The following is a 22,239-nucleotide window of genomic DNA, read 5'->3' on the forward strand; positions in this document are numbered from 1 at the left end:
AAAAAAAAAAAAAAAAAAAAAAAATATATATATATATATATATATATATATATATATATATATATATATATATATATATATATATATATATATATATATATATATATATATATATATATATATATATATATATATATATATATATATATATATATATATATCCAAATAAATAAAACACTAATAATAAATGAATAAGTATCAATAAAAAATAACTTGCTTGGGATCAATAAGCAAAGCAATGTAGTACAAATGGCGCAGTAAGAAATCCAATACCATATATATTTTAAAAGCTATGTCCTTCCTACTCTCAAAGCTCTAGATTTGAAAGTTCACTTGCATACACTTGATTGAGAATGGGGTGAGACAAGTCACACGAGGGAAACTGACCACTAGGGGATAGGTGGTGATGGTGGGATGGGCAGGACTGGGATTGGTCAGTGGGGAGTATATAAAGTTGCTGTTACTGCAGAAGGAGTCTCAATGTCTCTCACAGAACCATAGAATAAGGAGGGCATTCACACAGTGTTTCACAAGTTGTTGCTATGGTACAATATCACCATCTTGTCATGTAAAAATAAAAATATTTCACAAAGTAAGCCAGACTGAGTGATGGGAGAAGAAGGCCACTACTGATGCAAATCATAATTAGTCAACACGCAGCCTTCTCCTCACATCTTCATGCTATGTAATGTAATACAGAAAATCATGGAGTTTCTCATTCAGTACAATAATTAAGCAATCTACCTTCAAGTAGAGTCACGTGGGTGGGGGAGCCAGCCACTCTGTGTTAAAGCTAGTGGTGGGTCACTCGTGCTGGCAGCCAACACAAGTGCCAACTTCGTGCTAAAACTGATAAGGACACTCCAGTAGGTCACACTATATGAGTGACAGACATAAGACAACCAATACAAAAACAAATACTACAAGTCTCTTGCACAGGGAGGGTCTAATGGCCACACCCACAGTTTTGCTGACACCACTTCCTGTCAACGCTGAATACCGCATCACATTTTCCTAATTTTGTACTTGTAACAATTAATAATTGAAGAGGTTAATTCTACTCCAAGCCAGCAGACTATATATCAATACAGAATTTGAGTCCTGATAAGCATCAATATAATGCTTATATGGCTTTCTACAGCAGTATCTGGAAAACATGACAGACATGAGGCAATTCACAACACTGCCACTTGTATAATCCTTAAATGGATATCTTCCATGCTTCATTAAAGAAAATTCAACTATCATACCAATAGAGTACTAAAATATGTTTTCCACAGTTGACAAGACAGCCTCACCAGAGCAATCCCACTGGTGTCAACAGTACAGAACAGGAAGGCATCATATAGTGGAAAAATAACAAATGTATTCCTAACTAGCACTTTGAAAGTGATTGATGAGTGTTTAAAACACACTAATAAAATTATATTTTGTGATTTTACAATTTACAAAATTAATGGCATGTAGAGTACATCAAATATTTCCATACGCCTATATATATATAGTTATATATCTGTGGCAGCCAGTAGCCTGGGTGCCCTAAACTGTGAAACACTTAACTCTTGAGGCATGGCCTAGGGCCACCACTGCTGCTGACACTTGGCTCAGCACACTGCTGTTTGGCATCAATCACATGCGTCACATCACAGACGGGGGTACAGGCACTTGACTGGGGCTCACAGCCACCACTCTCCATCACATTCAGGACTGAGTGTTCACCCACTGAGCCACGAGGCAGGGAACAGCCACTGTTCTGGGACTGGGGAAAGGCTTCCTTCCTGGCTGGCAATGGTGCTCCAGCGGTGCCACAAGAGGAGCCAGTTGCTTCAGCACTGTGGGCCAAGGAGATAGTGGTAACACAGCTGCTGCTGCTGCTACTGCTATTACAGCTGCTGCTGTTGTTGCTGCTCACTGGCATGATGGCAGTTGAAGGATGGACTTGTGGTCTATTGCAGCTCTCATCTGGGCCAGCAGCAGCAGCAGCTCCACCACCACCATCACCCACACCACCAACTCCTTCCTGAGTGGCAGTGGCACTCAAACTTCCTCTCTGAGTGTCTTCGCCAGAGCAGGTAGTCACTGGGGAGGTTCTGGCACCTACAGTGGAGGCAGCTGTGTCTGTCAAACTACTCATTGACACACCAGAACTACAAACATTTCTCTGTAGTGCAGCAGCTGTTCTCTCTTCTGGTACAGTAACCACACTACTAAGTGGAGTGGTGGTGCTTGCTGCAGTGCACAAAGACATGTTGGAGCTGACTGCCAAAGTAGGGCCTGAACCAATCACAGGTAGTGTTGCAAGTGCTGTGCAACACGATAGTAAGGCTTCTGCATTTGTAATGGGTGATGATGTTGTTGCAAGTGTATTTACAGGTGTGATAGCATTACTTGTTGCATTTATGGAAACTGTCACAGCAACTGTTGTGTTAGAAGGTACAGTATCAACAACACTGCTGCAGCTGGAGGGAACTGCTGAGAGCAGTTTGTCGGTAGCATCTGCAATATGGGTTGTCTTTTTACTACTGTCTGCTGATGCAGGCAAGGGGGAGGCACTACTTTTTGAGGAAGGAGCTGGGGAGGCCAAGCTAGAAGTCAAGGTAGTACCTGAAGACATCATTGAGGCAGATAAGACTTGACAGGAGGAGAGAGAAGGAATGGCAGTAACAGTTGCCACATTGGCCAAAGACACTGGCAGGCTAACCATAGAATGGGTGGGAAAAGAAAGGGTTGATGTGGTAGGAGTGGTGTTGGCCATTAATGCACCAGCCAAACTTGTAAGAGGATTAGTCTTAATACTGTCTGTGTATGTATGACTGCAGTTTGAGGAGAGTGACTGGTGAAGACCATGGGGGTAATATCCACTCCCAAAAGTGGTAGCAGGTGCCAAGCTCAGCCCTTTATCGGCCACAGAAATGGCTGGAAATACTGATGGAGCCACAAGTGGGACAGAGCCAGAGCTAGGCACTCGAATAGTGCAATCTGAATTGCTGTGGTTCAGTCTTGGTTCTTGGGGGTTATCTATGTTAGTATTATTTTTTCTGAACTCAGGTCTGGAGCTTGATGATGTTCCCTGGTAAATCACTTGATGTGCATCCAACTGAGACACCTTATCAGTGACTTGTAAGCCAATGGAGTAAACAGAATTCACTGAAGTATGTGCCTGTGTAACTTGTCTTAAAGGCTTGGAGGTTTGTGAAGGAAGTGACATAGACTGGAAACAGCTTGTTGTCATGGGCAACACACTGCATGAAGTCAGTTGGCTACTAATGGTAGATTTTATAGACTGTGGTAAAACAGATTTAGAAACATCAAAAGAACTACTCACAGCTTTTGCAATGGCTGAGGGATGGGATGATGGTGCCTGTAAACATGCATCTAATTTACCAAGAGAATTCTGTGGACAAAAAGAGCTTCCAGAGCTTGACACCACAGATGACTGAGGGGCAGATCTGAGGGAAGAGGTCATCTGTTGGGAAATTAGGGTCATTTTATCTGAGTGGCTGGGTTGTGGGAGTTGTGTTGTGCAGGTTGTGGGATGACCTGAAGTGGTGTAGTTAAGCTTGGGAGGCTGGGGCTGGATGGCCACTGACTGAGCAGCAGGGAACTGCTTGGGAGACTGCATCTGGGGCCTCAAAGAGTGTGGTGGGAAAGAAGTCATCGGGGAGTGTGGTAAGGTAGGATGTCTGGGAGACTGTGCTGTGATAGGGAGCCTGGGAGACTGTTGTGGAACATGGGGCATGGATGACTGTGGTAGGACGGGAGTCACAGGAGACTGTGGTGGGACAGAGCTCATGGAGGACTGTGGGGCAAGAGCCATAAGAGACCGGGGCTGGGCAGGAGCCATAGGGGATTGTGCTGGAATGGGAGGCTTAGGTGACTGTGGTGAAGCAGGAACTATGGGAGGTTGTCCTGGCATGGGGGGCTTAGGTGACTGTGGTGGAATGGGAGCCATAGAAGACTGTGCTAAAGTGAGCTTAGGTGACTGTGGTGGGGCAGGGGTCATGGCTGACTGTGTGGTGTGTGGTTTGGGTGACTGTGTTGTGTGTGGTTTGGGTGACTGGGGTGGGGCAGGGGGCATGGGTGACTGTGTGGTGTGTGGTTTGGGTGACTGTGTTGTGTGTGGTTTGGGTGACTGTGGTGGGGCAGGGAGCATGGGTGACTGTGGTGGGGCAGGGGGCATAGGTGAATGTGGTGGGGCAGAAAGAATGGGTGACTGTGGTGGGGCAGGAAGAATGGGTGACTGTGGTGGGGCAGGGGGCATGGATGACTGTGGCAGGGCAGGGAGAATGGGTGATTGTGTTGTGTGTGGTTTGGGTGACTGTGGTGGGGCAGGAGACATGGGTGACTGTGTTGTATGTGGTTTGGGTGACTGTGGTGGGGCAGGGAGAATGGGTGATTGTGTTGTGTGTGGTTTGGGTGACTGTGGTGGAACAGGGGGCATGAGTGACTGTGTTGTGTGTGGTTTGGGTGACTGTGGTGGGGCAGGGGGCATGGGTGACTGTGTTGTGTGTGGTTTGGGTGACTGTGGTGGAGCAGGGAGAATGGGTGATTGTGTTGCATGTGGTTTAGGTGACTGTGGTGGGGCAGGGAGAATGGGTATTTGTGTTATGTGTGGTTTGGGTGACTGTGATGAGACAGGAGGCATGGGTGACTGCATTGAGTGTGGTTTGGGTGACTGTGGTGGGGCAGGGGACATGGGTGACTGTGTTGTGTGTGGCATGAGTGACTGTGTTGTGTGTGGCATGAGTGACTGTGTTGTGTGTGGCATGGGTGACTGTGTTGTGTGTGGCATGAGTGAGTGTGTTGTGTGTGTCACGGGTGACTGTGTTGGGTGTGGCATGAGTGACTGTGTTGTGTGTGACACAGGTGACTGTGTTGTGTGTGACACAGGTGACTGTGTTGTGTGTGGCATGAGTGACTGTGTTGTGTGTGGCATGGGTGACTGTGTTGTGTAAGGTTTGGGTGACTGTGGTGGGGCAGGAGGCATGGGTGACTGAACTCTAGCAGGAAGCTTGGGAGAGGATGCTGGAGCAGGGGATTTTGGGGACTGGGCAGGGGCAGGAGACTTTGGGGATTGTGGTGGGACAAGAGGCTTAGGTGACTGTGCTGGGGCAACAGGTTTTGGGGATTGTGGTGGGACGAGAGGCTTTGGGGACTGTGATGGAGTGGGGGGCTTGGGAGACTGTGCTGGTGTAGGAGCTTTGGGAGACTGTACTGGAGTGTAAGGTTTGGTGGGCTGTGTTGGGACAATAGATTTTTGAGACTGTGTTGGGGCAAGAGGCTTAGGGGAATGTAAGGAGACATGAGATTTGGAGGCCTGCACTGAAGTGTGAGGCTTGGGGGACTGTGGTGGAGCAGGAGCCTTAGAAGATTGGGCTGGTGCAAGAGGCTTGGGGGATTGTGGTGTGTGAGGCTGTGAGGATGGGTTGATGCATGACTGGCGAGGGGAATGGGGGGGATAAGGCCGAGAAGGCTGGGTTGGGGTTGAAGTTCTTGGTGATGGTGGGGTCATGGGACGAGGTGAATGGGCCTGATTTGGGCCCTGAGATACAACAGACGTCATGGGTAGCTGCAGAGGCAGCTCTGACATAATCTTGGGGCCCCCAATGGTACGGGAGCTGAGGGGAGAGCGTGGAGGAAGACAAGGGGAGAAGAAGGAAGGAGGAGGTATGAGACCAATAGCTTCTGGGGTCTGGTAAAAGTAGGGATAAGTAGGGTAACCAAGTGGAGGACTGGTGTAGTAAGGCAATGGCAGGGTGCCAATGGCTCCTGTAAAGGACACTCCACTTGAAGGTATAATTCCAATGGCTGGAGAACCAATGGCAAGCTGCTGCTGAGGCTGGGGCTGGAGTTGAGGCTGGGGCTGTGGCTGGGGCTGAAGTTGTGGCTGAGATTGGTGTTGTGGCTGGAGCTGGAGCTGAGACTGAGGATGGGGCTGGAGTTGAGTTTGGAGCTGTGGCTGGGACTGGTGCTGAGACAGTGGGTGTATCTGTGGCTGGGGCTGAGGCTGGGGAAGGGGCTGGTGCTGCGTCTGGTGCTGGGGCAGAGAGATGGACTGGGTCTGGTGCTGAGTGTGAGAATGTGGGAGGGCATGGGGATGGGGTTGGGTTTGAAGCTGGGAAAGGGCCAAGCTGTTCACAGAGTCCAATGGGACCTGTGATGTGAGGCACGAAGTGGAGCAAGGGGCCAGCTTGAGCTGAGTAGAGTGTGAGGTGCTGGAAGTTGGGATAGGTGTGCCAACAACCCCAATCCCTGCAGCCCTACTGCTAGCCTTGTCTGCCCTAGTACTGGACATACTAGACTCACTCTTCCCAGCACTCACTTGAGTTTGTACACTTTGAATCTTCACATTTTTGCTTGCATTAACACTATTGCTGCCCAAAGACTTTCCACTCTTACTCAACTTGTTGTTATTGTTGCTGTTGTTATTATTGAAATTATTACTATTATTATTATTATTATTATTATTATTATTATTATTATTATTATTATTATTGTTGTTGCTGCTGCTATTGTTACTGTTAATGTTGTGATTACTAATAGTCTTAGTGGGAGTGTTATTGTCTTGTATAATGGTAGTTCCAACAACTTTTGCACTGTGGTTTGTACTTTCCTTGCCTTCACTGGATGTCTGCTGGGGAGTGGAAGCAACATCCTTCCTCAAAGTGGGTGGCACCTCAATGGTGTCAGCCACAATTGCTGGTGTCACCCCTCGCACTCCCCCACACTTTTCCTGCACTGGTGCCAGTGTCAGAGTCACAGCCTGAGTCTGTGAGGTTGTCACCGGAGGAGTGGGAGGCAGGACAGGAGCTTGGGAAGGTAAAGTGGTGGTGACAACCCCAGTCTCACCTCGTACAGAGGCACTGATGGGGCCCAAAGTCTTGGGGTCAATCTTTAGTACACCAGGCCGCATGGATCCTGTCCCGCTCTGTGCCTCCACTGAGGCTGACCGGTTACGTGCCTTGAAGAACTTGTTGGGGCGAGGCGGGTCTTTGGGGCCCTTGCCAGCCATACACTTGCCAGCAGCCAGATGCTCTCGGGATATTGTGGGATTCCAGCTCTTAGGAGGAGTCTTGAGGGTCTTGTAGCCATAAGAATGTGAAGCCCTACGGCAGCCACCCACTCCAACACCAGAAACACCAACTGCAGGACACCGTGTGTCAGGGCGCACCTCCTTCTTGGTGTTCAAGCCACTATTGTTCAGTTTCTGCTCCTTGTGCTTGTCTTCACTTTGCTGCATCTTGGAGGAACTGGCTTTAAGGAGGGGCTTGTTGAGGTTGGCCATACTGGCCGCAGCAAGACTGGCTGGAATATGGCTGGCACGGGAGCTCTTGGCTGCTTCCTCTTTTGATTCCTTACAGCTGCTGAACTCTTCTCCAGGTGTTGGTGTGTCTGAAGACACCATATTTGCACTAGCTGTGGCCTCAGCCCATTCCCCATTAATGCTACTCTGCTCCCTGCTGGCCTCCAGGGGAACAGCAGTAGTGGTAGTGGTTGTGGTGGAAGTAGTAGCAGTGGTAGTGGCAGTGGTAATGGTGGTGGTGGTAGTGGTGGTCATTGTGGTAGTGATAGTGGCAGCTTCATAAGAGTCTTTCTTTAATGAGCTCCCAACAGTTTTTTTGCTGTCTGTCTCCACAATCTTCCCTGCCAAGGCTGATATTTTGTCACCCTTTAGCAGAGGCTGGCACTTGTCTCCTCTGTCTTCAGTCTTGCTGACCACCTTGCCTTGGCCACTAGCCTTGCTTTTGGATCTCCTCTTCTCAGTTTTCTTGGGAGAGCTTACAGAAGGGAACTCCTCCCCCAAAGAGCCACTTTCAATCTTGGAAAGGAGTTCCCCAGCCTCAGATTCAAGGGAATTGAGCACACCCTCCACAGTGGTGTCCTTCCCACACACACTCATTACACCAGACTCACTGATTTTCAGCTGCACTTCTTCTCCTTCTTCCTCCTCTTCTCCAGAAACTCCCTTCTTGCTGGAGCCTCCAGCCTCCCCAGGCACTTGTGGTCCCCTCTCACTTGTTGTTGCCACAGTTACTGATGCTGCTGGTGGTGCTGCTGCTACCACTTGGCCCCCTGCCTGAGGTCCAGTTACACTCCAATCTCCCCCAGCTCCACACAGAACAGGGAGACTGGCAGCAGCACCTGGGATTATTGCACATGTAACATTGGTGGGTGCCAGAAGCCCTAGTTCATTGGAAACCAGTGCCACCCCAACACTCACTCCATTGCTGGATGCAGCAAACATACCTGGGTATGTCACAACTGGTTCCACAGTTCCTGTCTGGGCAGCCACACCCCCAGTCATACCCTGTGTCATTTCTAAGAGTGAATCACAATTTTGTATCACTTGAGAGTCTTTGAGCGGGGTATCTATAACCACCCCAGCAGCCTTGGACATCCTCTCAAAAAGAGATTCCTGCTGAGTAGTAGTAGGTCCTTCACCAGACCTCCCAGGCTGCTTCAAGGTCTTCCTTACTCCAATCTTGGAAGGCCTCTCCTCCATTGGGGAGTCAATAGCCCCAACTGCCTGAAGAAGTGGAGCAGTGCTATAGTCAGCAACAGTACCCTGAGGTGTTGTACACACTGGTGCCCCACTGCCAACACTGGGTTCGAGTTTGGGCATCTCCTCACATGAGCTGTGAGAGTCAGCCACACACACCTCAGGGTCAAGCTTGATTTTTTTGCTGGCCTTCTCATATATGCGGTAAAGCAGCTGCAGTGGCTCACTCTGGAGGACAGAAAAGAACACTTATTTCTTCTCAATTTTCAAGAATAGCAATACTGTTTACTCAAATATAATTAAATACAGCGGTTCAACATTTGCATCTATTTTAAAATTACTAGTATAAACTACCTGTATTTGTATTTGGATACATGCCAGCACAAAGTACAATCAGGTCGCCACCAATGCAAGTATTCAGTTATACTAATGGCCTGCATTAGATGCAATTTGCAAGTGAATTATAATAAAAGCAAAATTAGTGTGGTTTCAACCTGGCTGAGACAGGCCCCCCCAAAATATGAATACAAAACATTTCAAGACTACCTACAATGATCAAAATTTTGTTATGCATGTGAGTATAACTAAGTCATAAAACATCAAAAGGTTGATGAATAAAAACTAGTACAGTACAGTAACACTGCATGTGGCAGGGATGGTGGCAGCAGTGGCAGTGGCAGTGGCAGCACACTCAACACTATTACTGTGTGACATAGGCGACTAATGTAGCACGCTCAGTACTATCAATGTGTGTGACGAAGATGACAGCAGCAGCACGCTCAGTACTAATATTGTGTGTGACGCAGGTGACAGCAGCATGCTCAGTACTATTAGTGTGTGTGTGATGCAGGTGACAGTGACAGCATGCTCAGTACTATTAGTGTGTGACACAGGTGACGGCAGCAACACACTCAGTACTATTAGTGTGTGTGTGATGCAGGTGACAGCGGCAGCATGCTCAGTACTATTAGTGTGTGTGACGCAGGTGACAGCAGCAGCATGCTCAGTACTATTAGTGTGTGTGTGTGATGCAGGTGACAGTGACAGCATGCTCAGTACTATTAGTGTGTGTGTGATGCAGGTGACAGTGACAGCAAGCTCAGTACTATTAGTGTGTGTGTGATGCAGGTGACAGTGACAGCAAGCTCAGTACTATTAGTGTGTGTGTGATGCAGGTGACAGTGACAGCATGCTCAGTACTATTAGTGTGTGTGTGATGCAGGCGACAGTGACAGCATGCTCAGTACTATTAGTGTGTATGTGACGCAAGTGACAGTGGCAGTATGCTCAGTACTATTAGTGTGTGTGATGCAGGTGACAGCAGCAGCATGCTCAGTACTATTAGTGTGTGTGATGCAGGTGACAGCAGCAGCATGCTCAGTACTATTAGTGTGTGTGCGTGTGTGACAAAGGTGACAGTGACAGCATGCTCAGCACTATTAGTGTGTGTAATGCAGATGACAGTGACAGCATGTTCAGTACTATTAGTGTGTGTGTGTGATGCAGGTATCAGTGACAGCATGCTTACTACTATTAATGTGTGAGACAAAGGTGACAGTGACAGCATGCTCAGTACTATCAGTGTGTGTGTGACAAAGGTGACAGTGACAGCATGCTCAGTACTATCAGTTCGTGTGGCGTAGGGACAGAGGTGGCAGTGGCAGTGAAGGCAGCGGCCACCCACCCCCCTCATATCAGTGTTATCCTGCCCCATGTTATAGACTTCTCTGCAGCTTATTGTGGCCCATCCCATGTTAGGATATTGAGTTCCTGTGTTAGAGAGCAAGCTGGAGGCAAACTAACCACCTGAGTTTCATGCAATTTTTATTAGTTGTTACTGTATCTGTAGTGCATTTTGATAAATAATCTGCCTCAATGTCAGGAATATGTCCATTCATTAATCCCATCAACCATTGTTTCATATTACAGTCATATCTTGGAAAACTTATTCCCACAGTTCAAAACAACACTTAATTTGAATTTCAAGTCTTACAAATTGGTCAGTGTTGGTTTTACCAATGACATAAGAGAATAAAATTTGTCTAGAAGAGGACATGGAGCAACAACAGACCTAAAGTGAAGATATTACTCAACATGGAGGAACAAACACTGAGAGAAAAGTCACTGGGTAAATTAACCAAATGGTGAGCTAGGCACACACCCGTTGCCATGAGGTAATGTAGGCCACATCCACCAGTGTGAGGGAGTCATGCAGAGGATCTTCACTGGTACAGGTGAGAAGGGCCATTGGATGGGCAGGACCAACACCAAACTTGGCCCGGATGAGTCTCTTGAGTTGCGCCACACTCACCCCAGCTGGGCACTGCAGGTACCGGACTCTGCTCTCAGAGGACTTCTGCAGGAAGGAAGATCAGGTTGAATAACCAAGTCAGGATAACCAACCTGATTGTTTGTGATAGTGGTACTGTCTTCACTTTCCTAATCAATATCAGGTCACACATCACAAAGGACAGGTATGATGGTGATACCTATATAGGGAGTCAATGACTTCACTTTATGAATAGAGATAGTGGCTTGCAAGGTTGCCAATTCTACTTGTTCAAATGGTTTCTTCATTTTACTATAGACCCTTGCTGTCAGGGCTCCAGAGTTGGAGGGTTAGTTCTTTGGGAGGATCTCAGAGGTAGAAGCTGAATTTTGTAAGATGATCTCACAGCACTGGAGTGACTAATACATGCTTCAAGAGGATCACAGGATATGGTGGCAGCCCTTCAACAGACAAACCACATGCCAAAGTCCAACCTTCACCAAGCTGTTCCACTACCTACTAAGATGGAGGAGGAGTGGCTGGCAGTTTTCAGAACAAACAGAATGAAGCTCTCCAAGGCACCTTGTAATACCAAGGGATACCATGTGGAGACAAAGGAATCCCTTCAATGTGGAAGGAATGTCAGAAAGACAGCTAGTTGTGACAGAGAAATATGGAGATGGAAAAAGCAGATGTTTGTATGTGTTCTGGTTGGCTGAATACATTCTAAACCCTTAAATGGCATCAATTTAATACAACATTCTATTTGCTTGAGTGTCAATGGCATTAATTTAATGCCACAATAGTAACAATAGCAACTGCTGACCCTAGTGGGCTGAGTGGTTCCACACATCACCATAAGATAGGAAAATTGTAAGCAGTGGTTAGAGGATATTGGGAGCCCTGTTACATAAAACTGGTGCAGAGTTAAATGAACCACAGTACACCACATAATTTTGCCATCATAGGTTGACAGGGAGCCACCTCCACAGCCTTTCGTAACCTTGTAACACTGCTGAGTGCTTCAAGGACTGCTGGTAACACACTTTTTTCCATGTTTTGGGTAATGTTTTGATATCCTATTTATGTCAAACTGGCTGGGAGTGATATACATTGTAGAATGACTGGGTGTGGTACTAACTGTTATGTGGCAGATGTGATGTGTGGCTTTTGTGTATCCACATGATGTAGTGGCTATTTGTGATTCTGAAAAGACTTCCATGTGGTGGCTGAACACTTGAATAACAAATTTAATGAAAATGTGATGAAAATAAATACTAATAAAACAGAGAAGTGATGAAAGTGAAGAGAAAATGATGAATTAAATAAAAGAATGGGAGAACAGATAAAAGTGGTGCAGAACTTTCAGTAGCTTAGAGTGCAACTAAATGAAGAAAATAACCAAAAAATAAATAATAGAAAAATTAAATCCACTAACAACCTAACAGTATTACACAAAATATTAAAAGATAACCATGTTCTACAACATTATAAAATAATAATTTAAAATACCATTCATTTGCATTGCCCATTGGTGTCATCTGTTGGTGAAAGCTTAATGCATGTTTTAATTGACCCATGAATTAAACTTAACCTTATTTTTGTATCCAAAACTATAAACATTTTATCTAAATTCAATGCTATTTCGGTATATGCTTAATTTGTTGCAATTTGTGAAGATTTCAAGCTTAAACAAAGTTAAGTTTCAATGGAGCAAATATTATTTGGTATTACAGAACTTGCAACTTTTTTCTAATCACTTCAAAACTGGAGTTGCATGTACTACATAAGTGTGTCTTGTAAACACTAAAATACTGTAACAATTTCCCTCCTATTTTTCCTTCCTACAATATCTAACCCTTATCTTCATATATCCAGCAAAACTTTTTTTTTACAAAATTAGGAAGTTCACATGTACTGCACAGAACATCTGTTAGTACCCTCTCAAAACAAACAGCTACAATGATAGCACATGTCCATCACATCTACTTGCCCAAGAACTATCAGCAGCAGCTCACCTGATGGAAGGAACGAGTCATCTTGGAGGGGATGGAGGGCACATGGACATGGTTTTTGAAGCCTGGGTGGTGTGTGGAGCTGGTGAGGGAAGTGGAGGTGGAGGCAGAGGCAGGATAGAGTGCCAGGGAGACAGGATCATCAGGCAGGGTGTAGCATCTGCCCAAGTCACTACCCCCATCTTCAGGTGTGGCTGGGGGTGTCTCTGGGTGACTTGAGTAGAACTCCCGCCGCTTACACATTTCGTCTGGAAGGGCAGCAAGAGGCAGGTGTTCAAGAAGACAGTGTGCCTGTTAAGGCTGTTCATGCTTTTGTTGTTGTTGTTGTTGATGTTGCTGTGGTGGTGGTGTGGTTGTTCATGTAGGAGGTGGAGGTGGTGTGGTTGATGTCTCTCGGAGTTGTTTTTATAGTCAGTATAAACACAAAGGTTTAGCACTCCTTAAGGCCCACAAAGCCTAACATGTGAGTGTCAAGACTCCCTAAAGAAGGCTTCCATCCTTTCAGTAATGCTGAAGATGCAAGGACTCACTTGGATAAAGGCCCGGCACCAGCTTGTATACAATGTCCTGTAGTGTTTTGTCTGGCCGGATGCTGAGCAGTGGTTTGGTCTTGTGCACTTGGACATCGCAGATTGGACAGAACTTGCTCGACTCCAAGTAGCGGACAATGCAGGTCTTGCAAACTGCAAGATTCAAGGAAGCATTGTATTCATTTATAAATTGAATGAGTTAAAAGAGATTCATCAGTTATACCTTTTAATCCCTTTGTTACCAAGTATGCCATCCCAAGCCCAATTTCCCACGCCATTTTTTTTTTCTTTTTTGTGCATCTCTCAGTTTTATGGGTGCAGTTTATATTTATTGTTACACCTTTATATTTATATATTTGTTTTCCATGTGTTCTGATAGATTTTAGTGACAAGATGCATATTACATGACATAAAACCATAAGCATAAAAGGAATGGGACACGTGGAGTGATGGCAGTGGTGTTTGGGTGTCACAAACCATTTCCCTCAACACCTGCTCACCTCGCTGTTATTCTCTGGCAAATATTCATCTAAGTCACTTATAATGTCATCTGACCCTTATAACTCAATTTCCAGAACCACTTCACACTTGGACTCACTCTTGGACAGAGATAAGGATTGTGTTACAACATGCATCAATCATACACCACATGGGGATCACCACCCTAAACCATCCCAACCATCCTTGAAATAAAAATTTTCAGCTTCTAGTTGTCTTAACATGTGGGAATCTTCCCAACACAGTGGCTGATCTTAGTTATAACTGGACAAATGATCTTTATAATATTTCTGTAAAATCATAGTTGAGATAAATTTACTACATAGTGAAATTATATTCCATGTATTCCAGTGAGTGATTTGGTCTTTACATTCATACTCCCTGAAATCATCCTCACTCAATGCTGTTAACTTGAGTGAGGGTAAATACTGGTGACATGACTAATCCTTGGGCACAATTACACTCCCCATCTACCAAAGTTATTATTGATATCATGTACCTCACTATCCTGCAGACATCTCCAAACAATTCACTATAAAACCCTATCATCCTTGAACATGGAACTTTCTGCCCCAATCAACACTTCTATCCTGAGATTGAGACACATTAGGTCCCTGTTTCCCACATAAGCACACACGCACACAAGCAAATGCATGCATGTGCACACACACACACACACACACACACACACACACACACACACACACACACACACACACACACACACACTGCTGCAAGAAGAGCTCCATACCCACTGTGATAGAGCTCAATAATGATGATCTCCAGAGATCATCTTTTTCTCTCTTACAATTAGTATTGCTATTAATATTTTTTCCATATAATTAGTATTCGTATTTTTAATTTATGTAAGCATTACATTATATTTTTATCCCTAGCACCTTGTAGTTTTAGCATTTGAGCTGTTTAAAAATATATGCTACTATTATTGCTACAATTACTATTATATCTTTTCATGATGGCTCTTTTCAAATGGCTCTTTTCAAATGGCTCTTTTGTATCAAAGTAAAATAAATTTTTCAACAATAACTTCCTGAAATTTGTGGATACACAATTTTTCAATTAGTGAGCTCATGACTGGGAAGGGAACACTGTAATACCATATCACTATCAAGAGAATAGTATTGTCAGAAAAAAAAGCAGCATGTACACACAGGAGTGGAGGCACTCAACGATGGTGGTGGCATCCACATAGTAGCCACCACACAGGATGCAGAGCAGGTTGGGGTGCAGTTCCCTCACCCGCAGCCGACGCAGCCCACTCATCCCGCAGCCTGCGTGTGTGGATGCAATTAGAGCATTAGTAACATCCATGTTATATGATGCTTACTAATAAATAAGAGCTATGATACTATCTTGAAAAGGACCATGGTGATGGTCAGGAAAAAAAAGGAAAGTAAAATAATTTTGATGGCACTAAAAATTAGGACTATTTGGAAAACATGCTAATTAGAGGTAATCTGAGAGCAAAGATTACTCAAGATTTCAGGAGCCCAAATGTTGGAGCTTCCATCTTTGTCTGCAAAGATACTATAAAAGAGGTTGGGGTCTACTTTTATTTTGAAATTAGTTTTCAAAATTAAATCAGTAGTTACTGAGAACAGTTATTTCCAAATTCATAATAAAATAAAAGCTCAAGTCTGCATAGTAAGGGCAATGCCTTTGGCAACTTCTCATCAGAAATATGACTAAAAATCCTTGGAAATCCCTCCTGCAGGTTCAGGGTCTTCAGTTTCATCCCTGTCCTCCCTGTGTTCACTCTATACACGGATGACTGTTGGAGCCATGGTAATCACTGCAGTATGATAAAATGTGCTGATGACACAGTTATTGTAAGAAAAATTATTAATGATGATTGCACTGGCTTTTTAGCACAGGTTCATGAGTATGTCAAGTGGTGCAAAATACATTTTTTTAAAACTGGATGAAAAAAAAAAATTATAATTGACTTATGAGCAAAGAAACAAAATATACCGAATCCTATTATTATTGATGGAGAAAATAAATGAGAGACAACCAGCACAAATATCAAGGCAATATGAATGATGATCAACTGAAAGGCACTTGTAACACAGACTTGGTCGCAAAGAAATGTCAGTTTTTGCATATCTTAAATAACTTGTGTGTTGAGAAAAGAATAATTAGGCTTTTTACAAGTCCACTATTGAGTCCATCATAAATTATTCAATGACTACCTGGTATGGAAAGCTAATGGCTCAAGATAAAAGCAAGCTAAAGAAAGTTGTTAAAAAGGCAAGGAAAGTAAGTTTAGAAACCAAAACAGTGAATAAACTTTATCAAGAAGGCTATTTCTTATGAGATATTTGTTTCCTAAAAATCTGTTGACTGAGTTTCCCCCACCCCCCAAGTCACTTGGTCATTACGAACTAGATTAATCTACACCCATCACAATTTGTATCCCTGTGGGGCTGACCTCTTTACCCTATAGGACACTAACATTAATGAGGAACCTCACTATACTCTCATGATGGCTGCCAACTGGAGTTCCCTATGTTGGCACTAAACACGAAATCCTCCTTCCTTACAGTTGTTTTCATGCCAGAGACAGATTCTTCCCAGAGTGGTGAAAATCTGAAGTTCCCTTCCTATCAATGTAGCAGAAACAGATACTCTTAGAGAGTTTAAAGCTGGTTTGTCCAACTTATTGATTGACTGCCTGTTTGAATTTTACTGATTACCTGCTTGTTAAGCCTGCTTATTGGTTATAGTTCTTATGTAAATATCATCTTGGTATTTGGTTTGGGCTTATAGCACACTTTCAAGGTAGTAATATTGTATGTACAAGCTCTGGTCCTCTTCTGACAGGGTTGGTGTGCTAGCCGTGACTGGGTTCCCTCTTAGGAGCCAAATCAGGTAAAACCAGCTATGTATGTAGTTAGTGCAACCCATCAAAGTACTTTCATTAATATACATGTACAATTTAAATATTTTCCTGATTTTTTTTATTTATTTATTTTATTTATTTTTTTTTATATAAGAGGGCCACTGCCAAAGCACAACAAAATATTAGTAAAAAAGACCACTTGGATGCCAGTAACCAAAAAGATTGCTGAATAGGAGACATCAAATTATGGATGATAAGCGTCTTGAAACCTGCCTCTTGAAAGACTTCAAGTCATAGGCAGAAGGAAACACAGAAGCAAGAAGGGAGTTCCACGAGTTTACCCTCTCTTGTGAGAGAGAGGTGGACAGAATAAGGGTAAGACAAAGTAGAGTCTTGTGCAGTGAAGCCATGGATGAGAGAAGGCATGCAGTTAGCAAGATCAGAAGAGCAGTCAACATGACAATAGAGGTAGAAGACAGCACGAGATGTAGCATTATGGTGATGAGGGAAAGGCTGAAGACTGTCAGTAAGAGGGGTAGAGTTGATACGATGAAAAGCTTCAAGAGCTTTTCGTCGTATCAACTCTTCCACCCCATCTAAAAGAACAGTATGAATGGAACCCCCCTCCCCCATACATGTGAAACAAACTCCATACATGGGCAAGGCATGGTAAGGCCTCTGTACAGAGGTAGAAGCTGAGGGGTGGGGAGAGAAAAACTGGCAGAGACGAGTCAGAATGCCTAACTTCAAAGAAGCAGTTTTAGCTAGTGATGAGATGTGAAGTTTCCAGTTTAGATTACATGGAACAGACTAAGGATGTTTAGTGAAGAAGAGAGGGACAGTTATCCGAAAGGTTAAGTTGAGTTGATAGATGGAGGAATTGAGTTTTTGAGGCACTGAACAAAACTAAATTTGCTCTGTCCCAATCAGAAATTTTAGAGAAATTTGGTCAGGCATTCTGTAGCTCCCTTGAGTGAGCTGTTTCATTCCTGAAAGATTGGATGTCTAAGAAAATACATGGAAAAGCACAGTGTTATCATCAGTGTAGGAATGGATAAGACAAGAAGTTTGATTTAGATCATTCATGTAGGTGACAGCATAGACCCCAGAGGAACACCACTGTTAACAGTAACTGTCTACCACAACAGAACAGTCAGAATGGAAACTTGAGATCAAGTTACAGAAAGAAGGATAGAAGGTGTAGGAGGTTAGTTTGGAAATCAAAGCTTAGTGCAAGACTCAATCAAAAGCTTTTGATATGTCTATGGCAACAGCAAAGAAATCACCAGTCAAATGGCCTTGATGGAAACCATACTGTTGTGAAGTGATAAGTGTTTAAGAATCTTCCTGTTGAGGACAGACTCAAAAACTTGAGGCAGGAAATTAAAGCAATAGGACAGTAGTTTAAGGGAGCAGAGCAGTCACCCTTTTGAGGAACAAACTGAATGTAAGCAGTTTGATCAGACAAGTTGCAAGGAAAGAGGCACAGATTCCAAAAATAATAGGTCCATAAGCCTTCTGAGGATTAAGCCCAGTGAGGGCATGGAAAACATCACAGCAAAAAATCTTAATGGATAGTATGAAGTAGTCAGAGGATGAAGAAAAGGGAGGAACAAACCCTGAATCATCCAAGGTAGAGTTTTAGCAAAGGTTTGAGCAAAGAGTTCAGCTTCTGAGATTGATACTATGGCAGTGGTGCCATCTGGCTGAAATAAAGGAGGGAAAGATGAAGTAAAGTTATTGGAGATGCTTTGGGCAAGGGGCTAGAAATCATGAGGGGAGTTACATCTTGAAACATTTTGATATTTTCTATTGATGATGGACTTTTTGGATAGGTAAAGGACAAATTTAGATTTAGCATGATTCCGGACAGAAATATGAAGTGTATAAGGTTCAAGTGATGGAAGGCTCAAGTACCATTTGTAGGCCACCTTTCTATCATGTATAGCATGAGAACAGGCTATGTTTGAAAGGTTTTTGTCAAGAGAGTGAGGAATTTATGTCTCCATAACAGACACCATCACTTCTGTTATGTGCTCAGCACACGGGACATGTCTCTGACACAGAAGCAATAGTCATTTCAAGAAAAGTCAGCATAGCACTTCCTCAGGTCCCCCCAAGTTAACAGAGGCAAAATGCCAGAGGCACCTCCACTTTGAGGAATCCTGAAGAAGTACTGGAGTGATAAGACAATATACACATATGATATTGTGATCAGAGGAGTCCAACAGAGGAAGAGAGGGTGACAACATAAGCAAAAAGAATTAGAGGTTAAGAAAAGGTCAAGAATATTGGGCATATCTTCAAGACAGTCAGGAATACAAGTAGGGTGTTGCAATTATTGCTCTTGGCCTTGGAGGGTAGCAAAGTTAAAGGCTGGTTCACCAGGTCGGTCAATGAAGGGAGAGGAAAGCCAAAGCTGGTGGTGAACATTGAAATTTCCAAGAATGGAGATTTCTGCAAAAGGGAAAACAGTCAGGACATGCTCCACTTTGGAAATTAAATAGTGAATTTTTTTTATAGTCAGAGGAGTTAGGTGAGAGGTAAACAGCAAGGTTATTTAGTTTGAGAGTGACTCTGTAGTCAGAGCCAGATGGTGGAAAACTCAGAAGATTCAAGAATGTGGGCATGGGCGCAAGTTAGGTTGCTGCGCACATAAACGCAACATTCAACTTTGGATTGAAAATGAGGAAAGAGAGAGTAGCAGGGAAGAGAGAAGGGGTTTCTGTGAGTAGCCTCAGACATCTGGGTTTCAGTAAGAAAAAGATGGCTTAGTAGAGGAGAGGTGGTGTTCCACAGCTAGAAAATTGTATCTAAGGCTGCAAATGATGCAAAAGTTAATGAAGAAGTTGAGGAGGGGGGTGTCAAGAAACTTTGGGTTAATACCAGAAGAGCACTCCGACCTGGGGACATTCGTGGTCCCCTCCCCAGATGGAGACTCCAAGGCTGGTAGAGTGGAATGATACTGCACACTATTTTATCATGCCAAAAATTGGGCACACATATAACATGTCATTACTCCAATTATAAACACAGCAGTGTTTGTGATTATAACCAAGGCACTGTTACAGATCTACTACTGAAGCAATGCCACAGCTGTATTACATGCTGAATAGCAAGTACATGCTACTGTGGCACTTTTGCTAAAAAGTGCTACCAGTGCTATAAGTAGATGCACCATTATAGCAATGTCAACATTACACAGCACTGATAATACAATATTACCTAACAACACTGTCACTACACAGGCTATGTGACAGGACAACCGCACCATTAATAGCTGATGACACAACTCTCATAACACTTGACCACTTAACATTTAAAAGCGTCACTTCTGCCACAGCCTCAATATATGATGACAGTTAATGATGACAGCACTGTCATGACACTTGTTGTGGATGACGGCAGCAGTGCATCAGTCCAAGGCTGGCACCGTCACCACTCATTCAACAGCTTCTAGTCAGCAAGCGTGCAGTGGTCAAGAGCCCTGCCCTGCCCTGCTGTGCCCTGCCAGGCCAGTATCTGCTACACTGTCCCAACCCCGCAGTCACCACCTTCCAGCCAGCGCGAGGCACCCCTCTCCTTGTTGCCGCCGGGGCAGCGTTGCTCATGATAATAATAATAAAGTAAACAAAAAAATATACAAAATAAGGATATAAAGAAAAATAAACAAAAAACCCACGGAAGAAAGGTTTACGCTCCCTTGTCAACTTTCCTTTTTTTTCCGTATTAGAGTTTGACGCCTGTAGCAGCTCGTATATGTCACTACCTTGCCAACAGAGGGGCCGCGAGAAGGCGGCAGCCCCGCCGCTCTGGCCACCATGGACCCCTTCATGCACTCGTCAATACGCATTTTGCAAGCAACATGGCTGAACGCACCTGGGACAAAAACAATGCCCCTTTTTCGTGTGCTACACTCCTACCTGACTTTGATCGTGACTCAGACTTAGCTTACTCACCTGTGTCATTCCTCAGTCACATAATGCACGTGCTCGCAGGCGCCAGGGCGAGCAGGAGGGCCAGAAATAGGACACAGCCGTCAACAAGTGTCCTCCTCCCCCGCCATGTTGCTGCTGATGACGACCATGATGATGGGTAGGCCCGCTTTACAATGTTGGTTTGGTATAATTATTTCTTTGTTTGTTTCTGATTGACATGTAATTTTTTTTTTTTTTTTACAGGAAAAAAATTCTTTGAGATTCATATCGCACTAAGTCATAGATAGATATTTTCACTTGTAAATTAATACTTTGATGACCTCGTAATCTTTTAGAACGTTAAAGATCATTCAAATCAAACTTCTACTGCATTTATTTTTCACCATCGCATATAACTTTGGCAACATGTATTTCTTTTGACAGTGTTATGTGAGTCCATGCAGTGCAGGCATGTATGGTGTGGTCTGACAGCATACAGGTGTGAATTACAGGTGCATGAGTGGCAGGTTGGCGGCCACCGTGCCCGGAGTTCCTCATATTACAAGTCTCCGACTTCCCTTATATGAAAGACCAATAACACGGCCCTGCAGCGATACTTGGCTGGCAATTTTGACAATCTATGAGGCCACACATTGTGTTGTCTTTCTGCCCACCTGTGTTTGACTCATCGAGGCACCTTTTGACATGACTTTCAGACTCGCACTTCGCTTACCTACAGTATGTTACAACAGACGAATATCAGATTAATTTCAGCAGTTCATTGTAGGCGAGAGAGGTTGGTAGAATGAGGGAGAGCGTTAAAATAGCGTGTATCTATCTATTTATCTATCTATCTGTCTATATATATATATATATATATATATATATATATATATATATATATATATATATATATATATATATATATATATATATATATATATTTCGCTTCCTGCGACAGGTCTATATAAATTTCTTTCGCCCTTCTGTTCTCGCTGGTAGAGGTGAGAATGAGAAAAACAGGTGAGCCGTATTTAAGCCTTTCTCAGCTTACATAAATCAATCTGACAACAGTAGTCACCTGTTCTGCTCATTTCCTATCCTGGATCTGCAAATTTCCTCACAATGGAGTATGTCATAAAATTTACTCAAACTTCCTCGGTTCTCCACGCTTGCTGACACCATGATGGAGGGCTTCAGTTACGACTTCACAGGCTTGTTTCTTGGTTTCCTTGGTGACTAGTGCCGCCCAGCTTCCCCATTACTACACTCCTCTTAAGTACTCGCATTTTGATTTTTTTTCTCTATAAACTAGGCCGACATCTCTTGGGGTTGCTGTTCTCTTCAGAGCTACCAAGAAAACTTTCAAAGATGGGCTGAAGAAACGGTAGTAAATCGATTAAGGGAAAATTTGCGCAAACATTTTTTTCGTGCGAATTTCTTTATCTGGGACCGATTAGGATTCCCAGCCCTGATTAAAATTGATATTCTTCTGATGCCATTGAATAAAATCTTTACTCAGGAAGAACCATGAAAAATGTTTTGACAACACTAACAATCTCCACAATTCTCTTGCATGAAATTCCCACAAAAGCACTGCCCATCTCAAAATAAGGGAATAAGTAAATTCATATTGAAGGTAATACT

At 43.8% G+C, this 22,239-nt stretch overlaps 1 protein-coding gene across 1 annotated transcript; it reads right to left on the reverse strand.

Moving 5' to 3' along the window:
- Positions 1-1,009: 1,009 nt before the first annotated feature.
- On the reverse strand, positions 1,010-20,764 carry LOC135102453 (mucin-2-like). The gene is made up of 6 exons (XM_064007762.1): positions 20,635-20,764; positions 14,985-15,104; positions 13,315-13,467; positions 12,788-13,032; positions 10,662-10,856; positions 1,010-8,728 (listed from the first exon to the last, which is right to left on the reverse strand). The coding sequence occupies exons 2-6, from the start codon at positions 15,094-15,096 to the stop codon at positions 1,556-1,558; spliced, it is 7,878 nt and encodes a 2,625-aa protein (XP_063863832.1). The 5' UTR covers positions 15,097-15,104; positions 20,635-20,764; the 3' UTR covers positions 1,010-1,555.
- Between the last annotated feature and the right edge of the window lie 1,475 nt (positions 20,765-22,239).

This window comes from Scylla paramamosain, chromosome 7, assembly GCF_035594125.1.
Source record: "Scylla paramamosain isolate STU-SP2022 chromosome 7, ASM3559412v1, whole genome shotgun sequence".
NCBI classification, from domain to species: domain Eukaryota; kingdom Metazoa; phylum Arthropoda; class Malacostraca; order Decapoda; family Portunidae; genus Scylla; species Scylla paramamosain.

Bases quoted from the DNA above. Each gene is read 5' to 3' on its own strand.
- LOC135102453 (XM_064007762.1), bottom strand. From the start codon at position 15,096: ATGAGTGGGCTGCGTCGGCTGCGGGTGAGGGAACTGCACCCCAACCTG. The intron at 13,033-13,314 runs GTGAGTCCTTGC...CTGCCCTTCCAG, and splicing joins GGTGCCGGGCCTTTATCCAA to ACGAAATGTGTAAGCGGCGG. The intron at 8,729-10,661 runs GTGTGTGCCTAG...TCTGTCCTCCAG, and splicing joins ACATTACCTCATGGCAACGG to AGTGAGCCACTGCAGCTGCT.